We start from the raw sequence: 17268 nt of genomic DNA, 5'->3' as shown, positions 1-17268 counted from the left end.
AAATTCCTAATTAAAAAAGGAATTAAATTATGTACTAAAAATGAAGAAATGATAATTTTCCTTTTTACAAAAACATATGCCAAGTCAGAGTGTCGACTGTAGTGAAGTGAAGCTACGCGGAAGGAACGCAAAAGAGTGGGCTCCAGCAACCAAGTTACCGAAACAACCTGATGTAACTCAATGAATAGGCGACACGTCACCCTATTGAGTGATAAATCAGTAATTCCACACAGAAACAATGATGTAAGCCAATGACAAAACACTGTCTCAGGGGATAAATTGGTAATTGTGTATTTTCCACTTAACTGTGTGCGGGTGTACCATGGTTAAATTTAACAATAGTAATGTTTAACCATGATTACTGATACTCCAGTAGTACTGCCACTCTACTATATAAGTACCCCTAAGAGCTGGGGCCTGAGTAGCAATTAAAGAATCCGGGGATCTTTTCTCTCTCAGGTTCGGTTGATTCACTGTCCAAAGAACTTTTTTTTTTTTTTCATTTTTTTTGGGTGTTAATTTTCGATCTCTGGAATGGAATGGAACGTTAAGTGCATGTTTAATTGAGCTATTCATTCACAGTTTTTATTTTATTGAAATTTTTATTAATTTTTGTTTGTTTGATGAGTAAATGGACGAGTTTACCGGGACGGAAAAGAAAGCTCGAATTGTGTTTGGGAAGAAAAGAAAATCGATGGAAAAATAAAATTGAGTCTTTTTTATTCTTTTTCTGGAGTTTAAGAACGAATTATGTTGTTATTGTTGGGATCGGTATTAAATTAACCAACGGATTATAATTATGGTCATTAAAATGAAAATTACTGGAATCGATAAATTTGGGCTTTAATCATATTAAATGATTTTTTTTTTTAGTAGAAATGAATTTCTTGAATGTCTTTCTTTGTGATGCTCAATTCCTTTGTCAAGGTATCGTAGGATAACTTATTTTATTTGATCTTTTAACAAAGAAAAGATGGGAACTTGGATGAATTTCTGGTTTTTCTGCTCTCTCATCTCATCTCAGCATCAAGTAATATTATGGTTTGTGGATCAACATTTGAGTCAAAATATTTATGAATTGTTTCATCGATGATTTTATGCTTGGTCTCTGGTATCATGTTATGTAACACTTCATTTATCAGTCAATAGCTTATCATTGGGTTTGCTTTAGTTTAGAAATTTAAAGACTTTTGGAGAAAGGCTGGGTTTTGGATTATACACCTTATTGGTAAATCATATCTTTACCTTTGATAATGTCATAATTAATAAAAATCTTGAGTTTGGAGTGTAATATAATCTTGAGTTTGTAGTGGACTATTAGTTCGGTTTCCTTTTCTTTTTAAATTCCTTTTGGTCTTTTGATTTTAATGATTACTTCCATTTATCTACATCTGCATCTGTTCAAGGTTAAAAGTTAAAATTAAAACCCTGTCTATGAGTCTGTCGTTTACTCTTTCACATATAATCTTGACAATCTGATGATTGGTGTTGACAATTCCATTTTATTTTATGTCAATCTAGTTTGCCAGCTTGACAGACATTCATTCTACAGACGACCACAGATCGAATTTTGTCACTGCTTTGTTACCTTTATATCAGGCTGCCATGTGTCCACCAGCAACTTCCCCATCCCATGAAATTAGTACTTTTTGTTCTGGTGAGGAGATAATTATGTCTATGGAGAAAATGGAGAGCGGCATTCCACCTCCATGCAATGTTATTTCTGATGTAAATCCTTTTGAACACATGCCTGAAAATTTACCTGGTATGTCATATTCCTTATTTTCTTGATAGGGTGAATTGTTTGTTTAAAAATAATTGGAAATAGCAAAATTTTGATGTGGTACATATTATTATCTGTAAGAACATTATTATAAAATGTGAAGGAATGTGAACTTTTTCCTGTTAATAATGGGATGAGTTTTCTTGTTATATGCAGATGGAATTTGGTTTTACATTATGTCTAAGGTTGAAAAGGATGCAAGTTTTGGATACTGGAGACCAAAAGGGGAGGCTTGTCAAATTTTTTCCAATTCTTCAATTACTGGTTGGAGAAATACTCTTGACTTCTTTGAAGGTCAAGCTCCTCACGGGCATAAAACTAATTGGGTTATGCAAAAGTACTGGATTACTTGGAATATCTTACCTAAAGATAACAATGAAAAGGTATTAGTAGAACCTACTACCCATCTTTGGTTCTGTCTCTGCCCTCCTCCTTTTCTTGTTTTTTTGGTTCCCAATCGACTAATTAACTGCCAGTTTGGCTGAAAATCGTGCAGGAAAGCTTGCTTTGCAATATCTTTGTTGTTGATGAACAAAAGTCTAACCATGGAATGCCTCAGAAGATTGCTAGAGCTGATATGGCTAGTCAATCAACACAATCAGTTATTCAAAGGTCTGAAAACTACACAGGACAAAGTTCTACTAGTAAGCCTCAGGTACATATCAATGATATAGTGAAGTTTTGTGGGTCAAATTTGTAGTTATCTACTTATCTGTCTTGTGAATCCTGAGCTCATTAATTGCTTTAACACCACAATGTTGATTTTGAGTATAAGATTGGATATTATTTATTATTTTTCTAGAGATCCAAATTGTTTGTTTATTGTGGAATCAAAATGCTTCACTGCTAGTTATTTTGTCTTCACATGCCAACATTTGCAGTTTCTCAAGGACTCTTCAAAACTAAATTTGACAAGCGTTTATTATAATTCTTTCTGATTATTAGTAATGATGATTTGAAGAAGTGGATTTTTCTTTAATTCCCAAAGATCATTTTATTTTTTCCTTAAAAATTTATGAAATTTCACTTTGATATTTTCTTAGTATAGTAGAATGCCCAAATGGTGATTATTTCTTGACTAGTTTTTCATGACATGAAAATAAATCACTGCATCTAATCTTTTAAAAACTTTTTGTAATGTTAAATTTGTAGCTAAATGAATATCTCTCTTTCCTCTTGCTCTTCAAAGTAGGGAGAGTGCTTTCTTAATATATGTTGATGGTTGCTACATATTTTAGACAAGCGAGGATAACGAGATTGGAAACAGAGTAAGTGCTCCTACTAATCTTGTGGACATTGTACCACCAGCTGACAGTGATTATCTTTCTGGAGGTGACTTCTTAGAACTGCTGGATCTTCAGATTCCACCATCACCTTCTTCTAGTTCGGATTCAAGTTGTGTGACTATGTCATCAGAGGAATGTTTCGATGCCCTAGATTTGTTGGCAGACATAGAGTCGGAGAAGGAGAAACCCTTTGACTTGGTGCAAAACAATGCTGGTTGCAAGTTAAGCGTTTTTGTTTCTTCCAAACCAACTGAGATGGTTATGCATCCAGCATTGACAGGTACCCTAAAAGATTTTCCTTGTTTGTGTATAAATTTACTTGCTGCATTTGACAACTGTATTAGCTTTAAGCTCATACATAAATGTGTTTTTTTTTTGTTTGTGTGATGAGAGTGTGTTGTTACAAGTTACAATTTTCATTGGATTGAAATTGTTTTATGTTCCATGTTTAATTGAAGGAACTTGCAAGTCACAAAGCAAAGAATTAGAAGGTTCAGCAAAAATCCCAGATGAGAAGGTTTTGAAGAATCCAATCAAAAATCAGAAGCCTGATTTGAAGATTGAAGGTACATCATCAACTTGTGGAAATCGACTCGAGTCACAAGGTGGCAACAAAACAGAAGAAGAAGAAGAAGAAGACAAGAAAGAAGCTCATGGGAGAAGGAAAAAGCTTCGGAAGAAGTATCTCTGCTTCATGCCATTTTAAGGATTATAGTTTGACTCTATTGTTTGTATAATAGAATGTCTGTTCTCGCAATATATAAATATATATTAATAGAACTAGAGAACTTAGCCGCGCGAAGTGTTGACCAATTTTTGTAATCTTTATATATATATATTTGTATTCATTCTGTATTATAAACAAACTGGTATTATTATAATTGAAAATATATTTTTATTTTTAAAATATATAAAAAAAATTATTATTTTAGAACAAATATTAAAAATCGTGACAAAACAAATATTAAAAATTAATAAATTACTAAATAACAATATAGATATACTATTAAAAATAATATTAGTCCACTTTTTAAAATTATATATATAATTATATCAAATAATGATATAAATTCAATATGATTCAAATAAATAAATAAATAAAATTATAACTAATTGGTAATATCAAGTTATAAATAATTGTTCATTATAGAATTTTCGCAAAGAAAAATATTTTTAGAGTCAAATGAAATAAATTTACTAAAATTCTAATAAAATAGATAAAAAAATATTTTAGGATGTACCTTATATTCTTTTGTAATTTTCTTTACATAAATATTTATATATATATATTAATGGATACAGAAACTTAAACTATTTTATATATTGCATATTTCTTTCTAAATTGAGATTTTTACATAAATACTTACTAAAAGATATTTCTAAAATACACAAATAATAAAATTTAAACTTTGAAAGGATTTTTTGAAGAAAAAAAATTAGAATAATATAGATACAATTTTTCTAAATTGATTATTATAAACACATGAAATTCACAGTTAGACCTACGTAAATTTAACATCGAACAACTATATAAAATATTTGCAATACAAATTTATTTAATATTTTATAGTGTTGCCTTTGGGATTTTTCGAAAATGTGTCTCCGGAGCTTGGAAGCTTGTATTTCTCATGTCTAATCGTGCTTGTATCTTTTGGGCTCGTATCGATTTCGTATCATGTCAAAAGTTCAATCCATATTTTGCATGTGCAATTATTAGCGTAAAATTTATATATTAGATATAACTACATCACTTAATTTTTTTACATAATATCGTTTACTAAATTTTTTTTTTAATTAGGCTTTGAAAAAGAATATTCTTTAATTAGCATATCATATTAAAAATGTGTAACTAATAAAATTTTATTTTTTAATGGATTTCGTTATTCTTCGGTTCAAATCTAAAATGTTATACCAATTAAATAATTAATTATTTTTATGAATAAATTTATTAATTATATCACTTAAAAAACCTATGTTAAATAGTTTATTATTAGTTTAAATTAATTAATATAATTATTTGAAAGTGGAAATAAAATGAACATAATAAAGTACGAAAATAAATAATAAAAATAAGATAAAATTGAATAATTTAAAAATTATGAAAATAAAAAGATATTCATCACATGTATCAACAAAAAGTTGAAAATTACCAATTTATCTCATGTACCAAACTGAAAAGGAAAATAATTATTTATGAATTACGTAAGTCTATATTCAATATTATTATTATTTAGGAAAACAAATATGATCAAAAAATGATGTTTAACTTATGAGAATTTACACTTCAGTGGCCAGAAATAATGAAATGATACTTTAATCAAATGCTCTTTATTGTCAAATATATTTTATATTTATGATTTGCATATATAATTGGTTAAATATGATATAATAAATATTTAATATTCTATCAGTTTAATAAAATTCTGTATGTTTCCGTTCATCAGTTTTATTTTTATTAATTCTTCTTTAATTGCATTAATTATAATTTTGAATATATAATTAATATTCTATCAGTTTAATAAAATTCTGTTTTTTTCCGTTCATCAGTTTCTTCTTTAATTGCATTAATTATAATTTTGAATATATAATTAAGGTGATGTTTAGTTGGAAGTAATAAAAACATAAGAGTAGAAGAATGAGAATATAAATAAAAGTAGGAATGAAATAGAATAAAAGAATGGAATAGTCATTGCACCAAAATAGTGGGAAGGTCATTTCAATACTTTAATTTAATATGCAACTAAATAAAAAAATGAAATAAAAATTATTTTATTTTTATTCTATTCTATTCTATTACCTCCAACCAAAAGCAACCTAAAATCAGTATTTATATCTTGAAGTACATCATAAAGTAAAAGCTTATATAATTTTTTATAAATTCTGCTAATATAAAGGCAATGTATAAGAAAGAGAATGAAAATGTTAAAATTGACAATTACACATTGACACAGCAAATATCATTATAAGTTAACCATTATAAAAAAAAAAAATAATAAATAAATAAATGCAAGAACAATGACACTACAAAATAATTTTTATATTCCAAAAACCATATATGTATACAATAACAACAAACAAAAGAAGCTATCTTTTTTATTTTTTTGATAACAAATTATATGGGTATTATAGGGGTGTCTTAACAAATTATATTGGTGTTATAGGGGTGTCTTTGTTGTATTAAATAATATAAAATAAAATTTAGAAAATAATATAAAAAGATTGGAAAGAAAAAACAAACCATAAATTAAAAAAAAAAATAGATGATTGGAAAGAGAGTATGCCATTAAAAAGCTCACATAAGATTAAATTTATTTTGCATCCAAAATATATTATTCTTTATAAGAAATTTATAATTACAACAATAAAAAAATTCTAATGGAGTATAAAAAAAATGACAAACGATTGCAAGTGTAAACACTAATCAAAAAATGATAATAAATGATATATAATAATGTCTTTGTTTTAAAAAGATTCATGAAGATTAGTGAAGGCTTTTAAGATTTTTTTGTGAGTGAACTTCAGATTCTTGAAAATATAAAAATACCGTGTCAAATAATATGTATTACGTGAATATATGACATAAACTTTAAAGAAGTATTGGAACAATATAACTTTTGGTAAATACTATAATATAACTTTTATGAATTTTGGTAATACTAATCAAAATACTTTATAAAATTAAGAAAGAAAAATGATATATTTCTTAACATCTCTTACACCAGTAATGGTCTCTTTGCACATCAACTCAAGAAGCCTCCACCTTCACTTTAGTCCTTCTTCATATGTCTATTTTGCTTCTTCAAAGCACTTAAGTAATTATTTTTTGCTCACATTAGTTTTATGGACAACATTTCTTCTTTGTCTAACAATTATTTATAGTAAAAACCAATGAGATTAAAGAAATTCATAAAATTAAAACTGATATATTATTTATAATAATAATTATTAACCATAAGGTTTTTATTTTAGTAATTAATGAAAAACTGAAATTCAAAAATAAATATGATAAGTTACCTACGTTTTTTTTCTTTTTAATATCTATATATTCATATAGTTTAAATGTGATATAACTTACATTATATTAAAAGTGGTTTTAATTTGCTAAATAATTGAAAGGTCATCATTTAAATCATTAAATGGTCAACATTTATCTATATTAAAAAAATTGATTAAAATATATTTAAATGTGAAAATTTGAGAAAATAAAGAAATGATTAAGAAATGAAAATATTAAAAAGATATATTTTATTAAAAATTTAATAAAATATTTTTATTTATTAAATTTTTTAATTTTTTTTTTTAATATTAAAATTTTAACCAAGATAAAAAAAAATAAAATGATATATATTTTATGGAAAAAAAGACTAAATGTGCTAGATTGATTTGATTAATCACCCATTATACAAAATTTACAATGTTTACTAAACACCCTTATATAGCCTATAATACCATATTTTCAAAAGTTTTTAAACCATGTGGGATTTTTTATTCTCCTAAAGAACTCACTAATATTGAATCAAATAAACAAAGTTGATTTGAAAATGTAAAAAAGCAACAAAAAAGATAACATAAGAAAAAAGAGTATTATTAAAAATTTAATAAAATATTTTTATTTATTAAATTTTTTAATTTTTTTTTAAATATTAAAATTTTAACCAAGATAAAAAAAAAATAAAATGATATAAATTTTATGGAAAAAAAGACTAAATGGGCTAGATTGATTTGATTAATCACCCATTATACAAAATTTATAATGTTTACTAAACACCCTTATATAGCCTATAACACCATATTTTCAAAAGTTTTTAAACCACTCACTAATATTGAATCAAATAAACAAAGTTGATTAGAAAATATAAAAAAGCAACAAAAAAGATAACATAAGAAAAAAGAGTATTATTAAAAATTTAATAAAATATTTTTATTTATTAAATTTTTTAATTTTTTTTTTAAATATTAAAATTTTAACCAAGATAAAAAAAAAATAAAATGATATATATTTTATGGAAAAAAGACTAAATGGGCTAGATTGATTTGATTAATCACCCATTATACAAAATTTACAATGTTTACTAAACACCCTTATATAGCCTATAATACCATATTTTCAAAAGTTTTTAAACCATGTGGGATTTTTTATTCTCCTAAAGAACTCACTAATATTGAATTAAATAAACAAAGTTGATTTGAAAATGTAAAAAAGCAACAAAAAAGATAACATAAGAAAAAAGAGTATTAGAATGCCACATCATCCTAGTTTGTGCATTCCTTTATATATATATATTGATTATTGTCTTTTGGCAATTGGAAATAGGATAGTGTTGTTTGTGAAGTAGTTGGTTCAAAGGTCATTTTCACACTTAAATGAAGACAGATTGTGGGATTGTGATTAGTTAAATGAGTGTATTTAGATACATAGTAATAAGATAGAGAGGTGAAATATATTCGTAGAAAAGAAGGGTGGAGAGATCAAACGTTGTAATAAGGTATTTGCCCAGTTAATTCGGAAGGACCCCTTTGATAGAAGGAAGACAAATCAGCTTCTGTACTACTACTAATGATATCTACACTCACAAAGTACCCAAATCTTTTAAAAAATAGTATTATTGTAAATAGTATTATTCTTAATAATGGCATCTCACTAATCACATATGAAGAGATTTTAAACTTTGGGCTTTTGTTCTTTTTGTTTTCCATTTTTACCAAAATATTTTCACACATATACAATTTTACTGAAAATATTTACACGTTTTTGTGTATTATTCACCTTCCCCAACACATCTTCCTCACTTTTTTCCTTTCCTCTTCTCATAATTCTCTCTCTCCCACTGTCTGTTTCAATTTTACCCACCATACACACATATACATCTCCATCATTGGCTCAGTTTATACCCGTTTCTCTTTTTTCTTCTTTTTTTTTTTAGGGTAATCCACGTTCGAGCTTCTCGCCTTATGTATAAATTTGTATTTTGGAGTAATGGAGTGATGACAATTACTCGTTCTAATTCTGCTTCTCCATCTAAAAAACCCCAAGAAGACCTCAAAAGAACCTGAGTAGTTCATCCATGGGTGAAAAATGAGTTGCGAAAGCAAAAATCTAAGAATGACATGTAGAGTGTGAGCCATTTTCTTATAAAGGATAATCTTCTTCTAAAGGTATTGCTAGTGATTCTATTGAGAAGATAGGAAGGCTAAGGGGTTCAAAAACTCAAAAGAACCTGTGAAAGAAGCTTATCAAGCTCCAAAAGTATTTTTGTGCATTTCGTATTTAGGTGTTTGTTGACGCGAGTTGAGATTTTTCTTTAACTTAATTTAAAAAGATAATTAATTAGAAGATAAATTTAAGAAATAAAAAGATGAATATAATGTTTGAACACTAAATATATTTATGTTGTTTTGTAATTAAATCTATGTAGTTTACGAGTTTATCTTTTATTTTTAAGGTTTTAGTTGTGTTTACAATTTGATAGAGTTTATGTAAGTTAGAATTGAGTATTGGGAAGTTACAAGAAGTAGCTTTTGACTTGGTCAAACCATGTTGTTTACAGAGTAGTGTGTAATACAAGCTGCATAGTAAAGAATGTAATACAAGCATATGCATAGCGAAGTGTATACTATGAGAAAATGTATAGCAAAATGTGTATTACGAGTAGATGCATAGCGGAATGTGTAATACGACCAAATGTATAACGAAGTGTGTAATACGAGCAAATACATAACAGAGTGTACTACGAGCAGATGCATCGACGAGTGTATACTACGAGCAGATACATAGCATAATGTGTACTACGAGCATATGCATACCGAAGAGTGTAATATGAGCAGATACAAAATTTTTGTATTTCGACTAGTTGCAAAATTTTTATATTACGACTAGCTACAAAATTCTTGTATTACGACCGAATACAAAATTCTTATATTACAACCAACTACAAAATTCTTGTATTATGACTAGGTACAAGATCCTGTATAATTAGCTAGAAGATCCCTGTATTATGAACAACTATAAGATTCTTGTATTACGACTAGGTGCAAGATCTTTGTATTATGAGTAAGTGCAAAATCTTTGTTGCATCTTGTTGAATGTTTGTCGAAATAATATCTCGACAATACTGAAATACCTCAGTTCATAAACCTTGTGTTCCTTATTTAGATGATCTTGCATCACAGGTACTTGAAGTAAACTCGTCAAACTCTCCATCATTGTTGTTACTATCATTTTTGCATAGTCTACAATGTTGAACATTTTCTCAATTTCATGCGTATTTTTTTGTTGTTTTTAGTATGAATTGTTTATTTTTAATCACGCGAACTTCGTTGGTAGCAGTTCTTTCTCTTTTTGCACAAAGATTATATGTATGTGGTGTTGTTGCCGTGTTATAAATCTTGTTTATGTACAGAGGATATTTTATGAAGTTTGGTTCTTTTGATTTTAGCTGCAAGTAAAATTGAAGACTTTCACCGTCAGTTATTTCGAGGGTTGGGTATCCTTCTTTCACCTAATATTGGATTTGCATATCTGTTGTTTCATTGTTGTGTAATTGTAGTTTCTGCAATAACATTTCTAATAATTCTGAATATTTGCAGCATTTGTCTCTTGATCATCCGAACAATTGTGTATTTTTTGTTGTCATCTCAACATTTGTTGCTGTGAATGAGAATTAGTAGTACAAATACCTGCAAATCATCATATTTTAAAATTAGGGACTTTTCCATTTTTATATTTCAAAACAGTTTCTTTTTTTTTTTATTTGCATTTTTATGGAATTTTACATAGAAACTTTTATTGTAACTAGCACTGCAATCTAAATTGCAATAAAAGATCGTATAGAAACCCTTATTGCAACTAGCGCTGCAACCTAAATTGCAACAAAAAATCGTATGGAAACCCCTATTACAACTAGCGCTGCAACCACTTTAGAAACCCAAACAGTAAATTTGAAAAAAAAGTTAAAAAACAATATATGGAGTAATTCCCCTAAAAATTATTGCCAACACATTCATATATGTTATTATTTTATTTTATTTTTGCAAAACAACTAAAAATCTATCATACAAATAACGATGCAACAACAAAATAACAATTAATTAATGTCATTATAATGTTTTTATATGAAATTATTCCAAACAATTTATGTTTTATTGTAAATTATTTCTATTATTTTTAAGTTGCTTACAAATGACATGAATTCAACAAACAAACAGTTAACAAACAACAAAATTTTACTTTTCATACCAATTGCAATTGTTCGATAAGGAAAAAAAAAACAAGAAACTACAGAGAAATTTGATTAAGTTTTTTGTTTAGCCAAATTAGCAAACAAAAAAACAAAATATCAACATTGAACAAATTGTAATCATTCAGATAATCAAATTGAGTATAAGATTGATATATTAAAACAATTTAATATTTTAAATAGGAAGGGAATGCCTTGAATGTCAATTTGGATTATCTTGCGAGCTCCAATCAACAATTTATCAACAAAATGTTTGATAATCTATAACATTAAAATAATTATTTCAATTTATGTTTTACTTAATTTTTTTGAATTTATGTTGTTGCTTGACTTTTTTTTTTTTTGTGAATGCTTTCTCAGAAAATTTTTTGTTGTTTGCTTATTTTTTTTTGGATCGATTTTTGTATTATTTATTTTGGTATATGAATTATAACTTCTTTGTTTTTCCTTCGATTTGTTGTTGATTTGTCGTTTTTTCTGAAAGCTTCATGTGTATCAATGGCAGCCCTGCCATGGGAGGAATGAATCGAAGACGAATGAGTGTGCTTAGAAGGGTAAGTCGTATTTTTGTAATAAAAAAATTGGTTGTAATTTTGTTTAAATTTCTGCGTCAACATATAAACGTTATAATTAACTTTTTTTTATTGTCTACTTGAAAATTTCTCGCGTTTTCATATTAGACACATTAATTTGCGTTCTTTTTCTTTTTTCTCTTTAACTTTAAAAATTATTTCTAGTTACATCACTACTGGTTGAATTTAAAAAAAAATACTATTATCATCTACTTTTCAATGTGAAAATTTTAAAATGTGAGAAATATATGTTTTGTCCCTATATCTAGATTCAAAAAAATATTAAATTATTTATGATACTAATTATATACTAATTAGATAAGGTTCTAAATGTACATTTTAAATTTTAATTAGCATTCATTTTAAAATTTAATTAATTATATTCTCAATACTCTATGATAGTTAACTAGTTTCTATAATAAACTAAAGTTACTTAAATATATCTTAAATAATATTAACATATCATAATATAATTTTAAAATAATATATCTTAAATAATATTAACATATCATAATATAATTTTAAAATAATTAATTAGTAATTAATTTAAATATACTTTATTGTAACAAACTAAGGTATTAAAAGTATTTTAAACAACATAAAATAATTTAAAAATAAACATATAATTTTAAAAATAACTAATTGAAAAATTAAAGATTTCTTATATGAGATTTTTTTATTTTAAAGTGAATCGTTTTATGAAAGATAATTAATTAGTATTTTATCATAACCAATTGGTCTAAAAAAATGTACATTATTTGTAACTTTTTTTTAATTTAGTTAATCAAAATATCTATATAATTTACATTTAAAAGTATATTCGTAGAAAGAATTGGGTTGGGCTATCTGCTCTCTTCATCAGGTGTCAGTTTCTACTTCATGGATCTAGGATCTCATTAGCCTTAAAACAAACCAAGAAAAAATTCATTTTTATAGGTTTTGTTGTAAGTTTACAAAAATATCTTTTTTTTTTTCTAAAAAAAAAATGTTATTTTATAAGAAAAAAAGAATGAGGAAAACAATACGCGATAATCAATTACCTTATATTGTTTTTTTTTTTTTCATTTTTTTAAATTCTTTTTTCATAAAATGATTTTATTGAAAAAAATTATATTTTTGTTCACATTGTATACATTCCTTTGTCATTATCAAACAATCACTTAGCCTCTGCATGGTTAATAATTTTTGTAATTTTCACTAAAAAAAAACAGGATTTTATTTTTATAGTTTTTTAATTAATATTTTGCAAATATATAAGCATTTAACATTTCGTTTTTCTTTTCAATTTTATATAATTTTTTTTCTTTCATAAATTTGCAAATATATATTTATATAATTGTGCTATATATTGATAATAATTATGTTGGAGGTTAATTTTTTTTTTCTGTTTATTTGTTTATATATTTTTTATCTTTGTTCATTATTTTTTTTTTTTGTCCTTCAATTAATTAATAACTTTTAAAGAGTCTATTACAACGTATAATATACAAATTTATATTACATAGATAACTATACGATATTTTTCAATTAGTACATGTCTTTATTTAATACAAAGATCTTTATCATATAGTGCGCGCGACTTTAAATTTATATCACTTAAGATATGTATTAAATTCTTTTAGAATTTTTAAATAAGGCTTATTTCAAATTCTCACTATATTAGAAGCTCCAAATAATTAACTTTTTGTTGCAACATTTATATGCCACTTATAAATCTTCATAAAATGCATTCCAGGCTATAATCAAATCATGATTATATTTTCTCAATATTTAAGTCTTATTTCAATCAATCTCATGTTTATGCAAATTTTGTACAACAATTCATTATGTACAAATACATATATGCAAATTTCTTATTAGAAATACTTGTTTGGACTGTGTCATAATATTTTGGCCAAAAACAAAAAGTATGTCGATGATTCTCGACAAATCTAATACCATGATCCTTGCTATCTCATGTTAGTTTATTGCATATGCAAATATTCAACCTCTATTGTCGACAAATATTTTATTATATGATAATTTCCTTCCATATTGACATAACTTATAGAGATCTCTTTAAATTATATATTTTTCAAATATGTTTATCATTTATAGGTACCTATATAGAACCACTTCGAAAATTCAATTATAATCTAATATGTTATGTCTAATCTCTTTTAGGAGTCTCTTCTAGAGTACCGTTTTCATCAGGGTTATCAGTTTTAAATCATCAATACTTTATAACATTAAGATATCTCCATGAGTACCTCTAGATTTAACTACTTCAGGACAAAGCAAATGAACATTTATTAATAATTTTTACATTGTTCATTTACGCTTCAGGCGTTTTCAACTCATTCTAACTCAACTTTGAATAATATTAAATTGCAGTTGGTATATATCATTTTGAACTATATTGTTCTTATATACTTCGTGCAAGGATCATTTTTTCAAAAATTATCATCGATCCCAACTGCATTTCTCTCCCCCTGATCGAAAGAATTTTTAAAAATTGTGATATCTAATAATATTAATACACCTGTAGGGATTTTAATATATCACAATGAATCAATATTTGTTTAAATCCATATATACTATATGACATTAAACTTTAGGTTCAACAATTATAAACTTATTTTATTTCTAAGAATGAGTCATACGTGTATAATTAGAAATACATAAATTTATAAATTTTGTAAATCCATGATCATATGATCTTATCACATCGATAAGAAACTGTACAATAAAAATCTAACAATGGCTCAAGAAATATAATTTAAATATTTTCTTCAAAAATAATTTAATATATATTTATTAAAATAAATTATATTAGAAAAATAATTATCAATATAATTTTATCTTATGAACAAATATAAAAGACAAACTAAATGAAATACTACATATATTTCTTTTAAAATTAAAAAATATGAAAATATTCTTTCACTCTTTCTATGTGCAAAATATATGCACATTCTTTTTTTGAGCATTATAAATTAGCAATGTGAAGAATCTTCTAGTTCTTCAACAAAATTTAATTAAATTCTTTAACAATTTATTGCATATGATTGATCATGTCAAAATAACTCAATTCATGAACTTCAAGTTCACTATAATTTGTATTTCAATGAAATTTTCACAAGGTAATATAAAATTACTACAACATATAAGTAATCATTACAAGTTTTATTTTTATACACAAATAAAATAATTATATTATTCTCCAAAATAAATACACTCTTCAAGAGTCACTATTTTATTTATCAAACTTTGTATTTATTCAGAAATCACTTCAATGATGTGTACATTTAAAATATACAGATATAATCATCATATATCATTTACATTTCTTCATGTCTTTCTAACAAGTGATCTAATATATTAATAGACTATATTCAACAGTCTATTTATCATGATTTGTCACTTTTATGACTAGATAAAAATTATACATCTAGGTACATACAAAGATATTTTACTACTCCAAGTAGCAATCGTATGTAAGACTTCTTCAGGAAGCTTTTCAAATAATCATTTTGTGATTTTTTATCACATTGATTATATTGGATCATTAACAAATATTAGTAAATTATATATTTACTTCTAGAAATATGCAAACTGAATTAAATAGTAGATGTATATATACATATCTTGTACCAACAATAGTTTGAAACTATTGATTTCAAGAAATAATAAAATATGTATATATTAATTTACTTCTGGCATTACCAATATATGTAAAATCATATTCTTTGAAATATAATTTTATGTATATTCATTCTCTTCAGGGAATGATATTTAAATATTCTAATTGTACAATAAATTTATGATATACTAAAATATATGTACAATTCACATTTTATTCAATAATTAAATATAATTTTATCTTGATTATAAGTGTGTCCGTACTACAAGTACATGACTACTATTCTTCAATTCCACACATGATATACATGCACTTTGATTGTGTGTGATATTTCATCTTTTAATTGTTTCCAATTTCTTCTGAAAATATTTGAGTAGTAAACAATACCATTAATTATTTAAAATTATCACATTTACTTCAGGAAATGACGTTGAACAAGTAGAACATTGTTATAAATTTTTTTAAAAATTTATTACTTGTTCATCCATAAAAATATAAAAAATTATTCAACAATGTCTTTTACAATATTTCAAAGAATATATGAATACAGTTTTTGCATAATCTTCAAGATGTATTCAAAATTCGATCTTTAATATACGTCACATGCAATAATGTCTAATATAAACATTGCAAGTAATACCAATGTATAATAAGATGACTAATATATAGAATACGAACAATCTTTAAAAGTAGTTGAATTCAATTCGCATAGGAAATGATGAACAATAAATACATGTCTTATGTATTTAAATAAAATTAGTCATGTTCATTGTTATTCTTATACTTTGATGTTTCAATGCAATTTTCTTAATATTCTTTTTGGATATTCAAAAACCACTATAAAATTGCATCAATAATAATCATTTTTAGTGATTCTTTAGTTGTACACATAAATACAATATATTTTTTTACAAATATAAAACATTTACTTCAGGAAATGTTTGTCAAAATCTATATCGGTATTAGATTACTTTTTATTGTTCTCAAAGAATACAAGAACATATACGTGAATATATATTCATCTCTTTTATTATATTTCAGTTAATTATATGATGGATATTATATTTGCATAATCTTCAAGATATATGCAAGATTTATATAGATTTTCTCTACTATATCATAGACATACATATATTGTAAATATTATAAATGATAAGAACATACTATTGTTGGATTAAACCTCCACTTGCACTGATAATGGACTTAATACAAGGATAGAATAGTAAATACAAGCAAATTCCTAATTTGGCCTTCGGCCTCTAGAAACCCTAACAGAAATTAGTTAGAATAGATTAGGTTAATCCACACCTAACTAATTTATGTAACTAACTAATATAGATACAAAGTAAAAACCCTAGATCTATATATACCTGCAACTATTCACAACCAAATACGGTTGAGAGAATTTCTTCAAGATCCAGAGGTGAAACGCTTGAAGAAGAAGGAGTTGATGCTCTCACATGCACAAGAAAACAACAGAGAGTTAGTATAGTGAGAGAGAAAGGGATTAAGCACAATATATGTACTAAATATAGAGATTACCAGTCGAAAAACTATACCTGTGACTTGGAATCTCCATCCTTGTAATTCTAATCATCATTTTGTAGTGGAACCGAGCTCTCAATATGAGGAGCAGCTCAAACGGAGACGTAGCCAATTTATTGGTGAACTTCAGGAAAAATTTGGTGTTTTCTAACCCTATTCTACTGGTTTTTTGTGTGTGTGTGTTTGAGGATAGATCAGATCGTGTTGGATCTGATCTTGTGTT

The 17268-nt window shown here is 25.7% G+C and overlaps 1 protein-coding gene across 1 annotated transcript; it reads left to right on the top strand.

The window, feature by feature from the left end:
• Positions 1-308: 308 nt before the first annotated feature.
• Positions 309-8684, top strand: LOC115700444 (NAC domain-containing protein 89). Its single transcript, XM_030627982.2, has 7 exons — positions 309-459; positions 1522-1765; positions 1940-2166; positions 2280-2438; positions 3022-3349; positions 3528-3849; positions 8357-8684. Exons 2-6 carry the CDS (start codon positions 1606-1608, stop codon positions 3773-3775), a joined length of 1122 nt encoding a protein of 373 aa, XP_030483842.1. The 5' UTR covers positions 309-459; positions 1522-1605; the 3' UTR covers positions 3776-3849; positions 8357-8684.
• Positions 8685-17268: the final 8584 nt, after the last annotated feature.

Source organism: Cannabis sativa, chromosome X (genome assembly GCF_029168945.1).
Source record: "Cannabis sativa cultivar Pink pepper isolate KNU-18-1 chromosome X, ASM2916894v1, whole genome shotgun sequence".
Taxonomy (NCBI): Eukaryota; Viridiplantae; Streptophyta; class Magnoliopsida; order Rosales; family Cannabaceae; genus Cannabis; species Cannabis sativa.
This window is presented reverse-complemented; position numbering and strand designations above follow the sequence as displayed.

Bases quoted from the DNA above. Each gene is read 5' to 3' on its own strand.
- LOC115700444 (XM_030627982.2), top strand. From the start codon at position 1,606: ATGTGTCCACCAGCAACTTCCCCATCCCATGAAATTAGTACTTTTTGT. The intron at 2,439-3,021 runs GTACATATCAAT...TACATATTTTAG, and splicing joins GTTCTACTAGTAAGCCTCAG to ACAAGCGAGGATAACGAGAT. The intron at 3,350-3,527 runs GTACCCTAAAAG...GTTTAATTGAAG, and splicing joins TATGCATCCAGCATTGACAG to GAACTTGCAAGTCACAAAGC.